At 37.1% G+C, this 9,064-nt stretch overlaps 1 protein-coding gene across 1 annotated transcript in view; it reads right to left on the reverse strand.

Annotated features, from left to right (window-relative positions):
* Positions 1-776: 776 nt before the first annotated feature.
* LOC107292273 (fibulin-2) overlaps positions 777-9,064 on the reverse strand; it is a 41,861-nt gene continuing 33,573 nt past the window's right edge. The window contains exons 11-12 of the mRNA XM_015821351.1: positions 5,771-5,894; positions 777-2,241 (exon numbers count right to left, since the gene is read on the reverse strand). Of these exons, the coding sequence (XP_015676837.1) occupies positions 1,884-2,241; positions 5,771-5,894 (482 nt within the window). The 3' untranslated portion in view covers positions 777-1,883. The remainder of the gene's footprint in view (positions 2,242-5,770; positions 5,895-9,064) is intronic.

Below are 9,064 nucleotides of genomic sequence, written 5' to 3' on the forward strand. Positions count from 1 at the left end.
TTTGCTGCCAGACATTGTCTCTAACAGTCATCTAGTTGCTTGTAGCATTAGTACTATGCAACTTGAGTGGCTAAGATGAGCCGTTCTTTTAAAGGGAGCCCAGTACATCCAAGGAATTAAATGCCAGGGCTTGTTTGGATTCAAAGGATGACTCCTAGGTTCACCCACTGTATGTACAGTATCTTTCATGAGGCTTCTTTCAGAAAACAAGCTGCCACGGTGTGCAAACCACATGTCTCCATCATGAGGCACAGTGGTGGGACCCTGGATCCTCAGCATTTGCCTGAGAAGGCTCTTGGGAGCCTCCAGCTTGACATAGATGTTCACCCTTCATGTATTTCTTAGAGCAAAGAGAGAGCTATACAACAATTTTATTGGCCAACAAAGTGTGGTAACAGTTTTATACTGGCAGTCCTCAACTTACAACAGCTCATTTACAGTACTTGTAACTGTTCAAAATTACAAGGATACTGAAAAAAGTGATTTATGACCATTGCAGCATCCCCATGGTCATGTGATCAAAATTCAGATGCTTGGCAACTGACTTATATTTATGATGGTTGCAGTGTCCCGGGGTCACGTGACCACCTTTTGTCATCTTCTGACAAGCAAAGTCGATAGGGAAGCCAGATTCACTTAACAAGCACATTACTAATTTAACAACTACAGTGATTCTCTTAAAAACGATAGCAAGAAATGGGGCAAAACACACTTAACAAACCTTTCACTTAGCAACAGAAATTTTGGGGTCAATTATAGTCATAAGTCGAGGACTACCTTTACTGCTGGCATGAATGTACCAGAAAGGAGGATGTACATCTGTAACTCCTGGCACAGTCAGTCCCAAGAATTTACACGAGAAGCACAGCAAATAGCAAGTCTCAGAAGTTGCAGGATAAACTTCCCATCCTATGGTATTAGAGTACCAATAACCTTGAATAAGGTGGAAAAGTAACTCTATGGAAAATCCTCACAGTGACATTTGCTAAGATATGGGAAAAGTAAAGGTTGATTATATAAATACTATATGAGGAGATTTTTCCAGGTGATTTAACTGTGAGGGCTATATGCATATTAAGTTTGATCAGACTTATTCCTGGTCACTTACGTATTTGTTCCTCTGTATTGTAGCTATAATTTCCAACTTAAACAGAGGAGGCAATAGCTTTAGTAACAGGGTGGGTAAATCAATGAAGGGGGAACACCTAGATAGATCAATATCTGATTCACTAATGTGTTACAGGAAGATGGAGAAATAAAAACAGAATGTGATTGGCACATCAAGTTCTCATCACATATTATGGGCATATTCAGAAAAGGAAGATTTTCTCTCTCTTTAAAACTACATTGTGTAATTGTCAGTAAGTGAAAAAAGATCACTGTCTGACATGCAATTTCTTTTCTTTTTTTATATAGTTGTTTTAAAGACTGGGAATTGGCCTTCTGCCCTCTCGTGAGCTCAACTGAATTGCACTTAAGCATCTTTCAAGTACAATTGGTTTTAACAGCTACATATTTATTTTCCCTTTGAATTCCATCTTATCTGGATTGTTTATATTTGGGTAGATCATGCCCCCATTCCTGATAACTAATTCTGAGGTTGTCATTGGTGAAATATCAAAATAACTTTTAAAGGACAGCATAACTACTGTGCATCAAAGCTCAACAGCCTTATTTTGCTCAGTTAAACATTCAGAGTTAAAAGAGAAACAGGTGAATATATTTTAAGTTAATTTTACAAAAACAAAGATATTTTAGGAGCTAGGAAAAAAATATGAGAGGCTATATTTTTCTATCAGTCTTTTTCTCTATTACCACAAGCTTTGGTAGGAAAGATTTTTTAAAAAATAGCACCAATGAGCTTCAACAGTAATACATCCATCTTAGTATGCATGAGATGTAATGAAAATATAAATTTTGGCCATAAACGTTGTGTAGGTTCCTTGACGCCAAAGCTTCATTTCAACATCTAGCAAGAAGTCTTTGGGTTCCCTCACTTGCCTCTGAAGATAGACTATACCGGTATAGGAATTAAGCTTTCTGGTATTGAAGTAGTTTTCTTCATTTCCTTTGTTGATTGTAAGGATTATGTTGTCTCCGGCATAAGCAGGCGAGGGACCAATTCGGAAAATATGAGCTGGAACAACAATGTTGGTTTGGAAATTAAGCTGATAATAAGTAATGCGGAGTGCAGTGTTCTGACAATCCAAATAGTTGAAACAGTTGATACGTTCACATCTCCTGAGAGAAGAGAAATAGGAAATATTTAGCACTTCAGTAACTGGGGTTTGAAGACAAGCTCTTGGACAGCGTGCAGAGTTCCAGGAAATCTGTCTCTGGCATTAAGCAATACGTAGCAGGGTTGAATATTACTGACTGTACAATTAGCAGCTGCTTGCTCTTCTTGTATAATCCTCACTATGTCAATGCAATTATCAAGGTAACAGCCAAATATCAAGAGGTCATGAATCTGAAAACCTATCCTGGAAACTGCAATGAACTTAAAGGAATACTTAGAAAATTACTTTGCATAGGTTGGTCTGGAAATGAACCATGAGATTCATCGAATCATAGTACTCTTGATCAGGCCACATGAAATCCCCAGGACTTGTGCTTACAAAGTTCGCATCATGAACCGTGTGATAGTTCCTTCGTGGAACTCTGTTGTGCAGGTAAGCATTTATGCATGTGTATCAAAATAGTGTTTCATGAATTCCACAGCAATCCGACTTATGCAAAACTTGCATTATGCAACACTTTTTGGAATGGTTCTGTGGCTGAACATACTGTATCAAATGAAAATGTCAGAGTAAGATATCAGTTTGTGGTATATAGACATTTATAAAACTTATAAAAGAGCATCTTGTGTGTCAGCAGTGATCTTTCCTGGATCAGGAAGCCTGACTCAGTTACCTTGCATTATTGGATTATCACAATGCATTCTATATGACACTCCTTAGAACAGAGGTCCCCAACCTTTTGGGCACCAGGGACCAGTTCCGTGGAGAGAGGTTTTTCCGTGGACTAGAGAGTGTGTGGTTTTGTGTTCTGCCTGCATCTCACAGATGGGGCTCTGCTTGTTTGTGCAGACCGGTTGCTGGCATGCCACAGCCCAGTAGTGGTCCATGGACCGGGTGTTGGGGACCCCAGCCTTAGAAGACAAACCTAAATTTCAGCTGATTAAACCTGAAGCATCCTGGATGCTTATGGGTATATAACTATTGTGAGAGCTGCACTGATGAAGAGTTAGCCTTAGATGCAATTCAACTTGCTGGTTGTCACCTTTAGAGCTCTATATAGTTCAGGGCCTAGATATTGTCATGATTGCTTTCCCTGTGTTGAAACTGCCTGGTCAGTAATAACTGGAAGGGAGGGTTTGCCAAAGATCTTATCACTTAGTAAAATGTCATATTTAGGACATTCTGGCTTGAGCCTTCTCAATGATGGACCCCTCCTTAGGAATACCTTAGACCTAGATATTCCACCTCTCCCCCTCCCCCCGTTGTCATTACATTTCCAGGGACCTGGAAAGACACATGTCTCCAGAAAGACACTTAGGAATAAATAACATAATACAAAGCAGTGGCACATTGACCTGAATTGATATAATTGTAAGAAACGGTCTTTAAGCTGCTGATATTGATACAGTAAGCCACTCTGATTCTAGAAATGGACAGCATGTAAGTTATAGTAAATAATTTACATGTAAATACTAGTAAATAATCAATACTGATCCTATTGTTCCTAGAATTTATTAGAGTGCTGCACTGATAGCAGGTTTTGCAAATAAACCTTTTATTGCATGAGTTTTGATCTTTATGGTTTGGCCTGAGCCTTTCTTTGGACCTTCTCTACCTTATTACCATGCATCTTTGTAAACTAAAAGATCTTCACTGAGGTATCTTCATTTCTATGGGGATGAGTGATACATTCTTAAAGCCAGGTACTGTACATCCTGTTTAAACCTTGTTTCAAATTATATGGCTCTCATATGCTAAAGTCTTTGAATAGTTGCTTTTAGTTTATAATTTAAGTAAATTTTCTTTTTGTACTTTTAACTTTCTATAAGTTCCTAGGCTAGGATACCCTATGGCATACAACAGATATCCCAAGAGCTGTGCTTATCTAATAAAGATTTGTATAATGATTGTAATTTCTTTTTCTTTCTTTTTTTTAATCTCAGCAACTGGGAATAAGGTGAAGTTTTCTTAAGATGTAACAAAGAGTAGCTTTTAGACCTCACAGAGGAATTAACATTTATATCCTTTATAGATTATATCTGATTTTCTAAATGTTTATTTATTCAATTTATGTAGCCACCCATATACAATACATATCACAATAAAATATCCAATATAAAAATAAAAATACATAATAACATAATATTATAAAAACAACTATCAGCAAAGCCAAGGGATGGCCTTGATCACATACTCAGGGCCACAAAGCCAAGTTTTCAGACCCTAAGAAAGAGCCAGCAAGATTGGGACTAATCTAATCTCAGAAGGATGATGTTCCAAAGGGCAGGAACCTTAGTGGGTGCAGGAGGAATTTTGTCGCCTTCAAAACAGTCAAAGAGCCCATTATATTTCCACCATAATTCTGAATGGCTCATTCAGAGGAGTGGAGACAAATGATGGTCTTCTTTTAAAAGTTGTAGATCTCTATCAGATAAACTATGCCTGAAAATCCCATCTACTGTGCAATTGTGCAATGCCTTCCTTGCACATAATTCTGAATGATAGATTTCTGTGTCTTTTTTCTATACTCTGAATACATGGTTTCCTCCAAAAAATAATTTTCTCCAGTAAAAATCCATAGGCTTGCAGTCCCTGCTTCTATATAAGTTCTCTGGTTCTTTTCACTTTGGACCCTTCTCTCTTGTTCAGCCTGCTCCCATACCTGGTGGATGGGAGGACATTTTTTTTTGGGGGGGGGCTTCTAGCCCTAAATCTTGCCTTCTCCAGATGTACCCTTTATCTTCTTCCTATTCCATAAGGTTACCGTATTTCAAATATATTCTCTCATTAGTAATTTGGTAACTTTCTGATTTAAAACATGGATTACCCAGTGTCTCCCTAATGTCACCTTCTGCTTCTCATTTTCTGTAGGATGATGTTTTCTCTCATTAACTGAGGCCTCCTTTAGGAGTAATATAAGATCCATAGATCATTTATTGTGAACACCATGCCAGTTGTTTTTAAAACTTTTATTTAATGGGAACATGCCTGGATCCTCATGCGTTCTTATTTATCTGGGGATAAAACTAACTTCACATTTTGTCCCTTAGAGCACCTGTATGGCTTTTAATATCATAGCTTTTACAGCAACATGAGATTCAACTATCAAAAAATGGTTAAGACTATTAAAAAAAAAACACTACCAACCCATAAGGGCTATGGCCGGTTCATCAGAATAATTAAATGTATCTTATTCCAGTTTCCTAAGCATTATTATATAATATATAGATGTCATGCCCTGACTGTAAACAAGCTTCTAGAAAATGTTATGGTAATATTTGTCACATTTTTATTGCTGAAGTTTAATTTGGAAGGACAAGGCAAGGACATGGATGACTATGGGGACTACATTCACAAGAGAAAATGGAGTAAGTGTAAATGAGGATGGTATATATGTGTATGCATGTAAGTACATGTATGTTTGATTTTGAGAAAAGAACTCTACCATGTTCAGCTGAGTAATTATTAAGAGCTCTGAGCATTACTTAATGTGATTAGTTGCTATGTAGAGGGGCAATTATTAGACTTACATATCAGACACTTTTCTGTAATTTGGTGGACACTCAATTAAAAGGCATCGGAAGCTGCCTTGAATATTATAGCAAGATTCTGCTGATGAACAGTTGTGGGTTCCCATTGCACATTCATCAATATCTGAGGATGAAGCATACACAAAAATGACAACAATTTAGTAGCATCCTTCTTCCACAAGTGAACAAATCTTATCAACTCCACTGGGTTACATATAGGAAAATCAACCACAATGATTCATTTCTATTAATAAAAAGAATGCATACATTCACCTCACCACACTAACGTTTTGGTTAAATTAGCTAATCGGTTTGTAAGTTATGGATTCATTTTATAAACTAAGTATTACCAAATTCTGACATTAAGGCAAGAGTGTAGGCACCTTTTCTCACTTGCCTTAATGTCAGAATTTGGTAATACTTAGGAGTTAAGAACTAAAATAAATAAATAAACCCCACCATCTCAAGCCATTACTTTTCCCATACACATAGGTTGTTCTCTTATGGGCTCTGGGATATTTGTGAATCATAAAAGTAGTTAGATTTCCCTGTCCAAAGTCAGAGACATGGCCAGGATGGGAAATTTGAGATAGAATTCTTCTCTCTGTTGGTGAAAATATCTTGGATAGTCTACTCTAAGGGAATGTATGGGTTAGATTAGGCACTCCTATTTTGACTGAACCAAAAGCCATTTCCCTCTGATAATTCTAAGGTTTTTTCCCACTGAATACAGTCAAAGTGAAATAGTTAATGAAACTGCTAAAAGGGGAAAAAAGCACTTTCACACCTGACTCAGTCCTGCCTAAGCATTTTATTCACATCTATGAGATGGTCTTCAGCCAATCCCAGAGGGCTGAGAAGAAACAAGATAAATCAACACTTCCTCCAGACAACAAGCTGAATAATATATATTTTTAAATAGTATTCAGTTCTTTAAACCTCCATAGCTCCAGGAGCAGTAAATGTCCCCTTCTCTCATTCCACACAGAAAGAGGGAAAATAAATTGTCTCATCCCATCCATACAAACACATTTCAGAACATCTAGTATGCATTTGTCTGGCTAAGTACCAGAATCCCTGAGAAGAGAAAAAAATATGGTGGCTGTCCAGAGAGTGTTTTTTTTTAAATTTATATACTGTAAATTCCCATTGAAAGCCTAGCATTGTTATTTTGCAACCAGGAGCTCTTCCTCACAGATGTATTCATAGATGTAAGTTGCTGTGTAGAATCTCTATAGGTGTACATTGGGGTGAAGAAGAAGGCCTTGTCTGAGCCCAGATTGTGTAAGTGGGATCAAGTAAAGAGTTCAGTTATAGATTGCTTGCCTGAGCAGAAAATATTAAACTGAACAGTTTTTTTCCTAAAACAGGAATTAAGAAACCACCGCAAAGTTTACTAGAGAGCATAAGCCTGGAGAAACTGATAAGGTTATCTGTGACATCTTCTAGAGATCTCTGAGTGCAGGTGGGATAAGGCAGGATAAAGCAAAAAATAAAACTCTTCCAATTCCTGCAAAGCACAAGCATCACAAATCATAAGTTTGCAAATTGTAGTTTGAACTGTGCAGCATGACAGCCAAAAGAGTTAGCTCAACTCTCAAAAGGGGGTGAAAATATACGATCACATGGGACATGGTGCCACTGCAGGAATAGTACCAATTCTCTGTGTGGAAGCACCCAGAGACAGGCAGGCACATATAAATCACTTTCCACTTCTGCCCTGCACGCTGCAGGGCTTTTTAATTAAATCAGTGCTCCACTGATTTGCTAGGATTGCTTTTAAGGATGGACCTAAATATAGTTTGATTTCCCCATTTCTGGATCTCCATCTGCAGTGGAGGCAAGTTGATAAAATGACTGCAGAATCCTCTTTGCACATATACTTCTCAACTTGGTTGGGAGGCTCACAGATTTTTGTTTTAAGACTAGCATTTTGTCAATTCCAGTTGTGTCATTGTGTCTGAGGGATACAAGAATTTATTTCTACATAGGATACTTAAAGTAAGAATGAAAATCCTACAACAAAATCTTTGAAGAGCAGGATAACAAAAGAGACATTTGTTGATTTGTGATGGCTGCAAAAAGATGAGGAAGGAAATCCTGGCTTAACTTTTTAGCCATTAAAAAAGGAAATCTCAAATGTCTAGACAGCGTTCAGAGGTTTAAGACTTAAATAAATGCTAACAGATAATCCATGAGCAAAGTATTGCAGTGAAATCTGGCAATTTTTATAGAGAAGACTGTCTCCTAAATCAACATCACTCTTGCATGGAGTGTGGCTTGTTTAAAAGCATAAGAAAAGAAACACAATGAGAAGTAAAAAAAAATGAATTAAAATAATTTAAGTTCCTCCTCATTGACTCATAAAACTAGGTGAAGAGGTAAATTGTTCCCACATGGAATTTGATGTTGCAAAAGATTTACTACTCTCTGAAGCTTTACCACACAGTTTTGAAAACAACAATCCATAACATAATATGATAGTGTGATAGTTCAAATAGATCAGCATGAATTCACTAAGCCATAAAATCTCCCTGAAGGAAGTGGAAAGGAAAAAAAAGCCAAGATTTCTTCTGGGTAGAAACAATAGCTTTTTGTTATATATATTAGGGGTGTGAGATATATTTTTCCCAATCCTGCCCCAGGTTCAAAATTTTCAAGGGCCACAAGTGGTTATAGTGTTTAAATGTTGCAAATAATATATGCCAAATTTCCCTAACACATAAATTCATGTACTCATTGTCTCCCTAGATAAACCTCAGAATTGAGCATGAAATGTTGGATTTACAGTCATTAGGGATGCAGATTCTCTATTCATATGTTATCCTATATCTTGGCTCCTATTCAGCCTTGAAAAGCAGGGGAAAAATTTGCAGAAAATATAGACAACTTCCATCTGCATCACAATCAAGATTGATACATGAATTCTTTGAACCAATACGTTCAGCACTGAAAGGTTTTCATCGGTACTGGATTCCATGAAATAATTCAAACAAAAAAGCTATTTCTCAGTTTTCAAATCATTTCCTTACTAGTGTTCAGTATCTTCAAGAATCATGCACATTCTTTGTGCCAAAATAGCAATAATGGAGATATACAGTTGCAAGAAAAAGTATGTGAACCCCTTGGGATAACGCAGAGTTTTGCATGAATTGGTCATAAAATGTGCTCTGAACGTCATCTAAGTCACAACAATAGAAAAACACAGTCTGCTGAAAATAATAATACACAAACATTACATGTTGCCATGGTTTAATTGAACATAACATGTAAACATTCACAGCGCAGGGAGGA

Source organism: Protobothrops mucrosquamatus, unplaced genomic scaffold, assembly GCF_001527695.2.
Source record: "Protobothrops mucrosquamatus isolate PMUCROS unplaced genomic scaffold, P.Mucros_1.0 scaffold1311, whole genome shotgun sequence".
Taxonomy (NCBI): Eukaryota; Metazoa; Chordata; class Lepidosauria; order Squamata; family Viperidae; genus Protobothrops; species Protobothrops mucrosquamatus.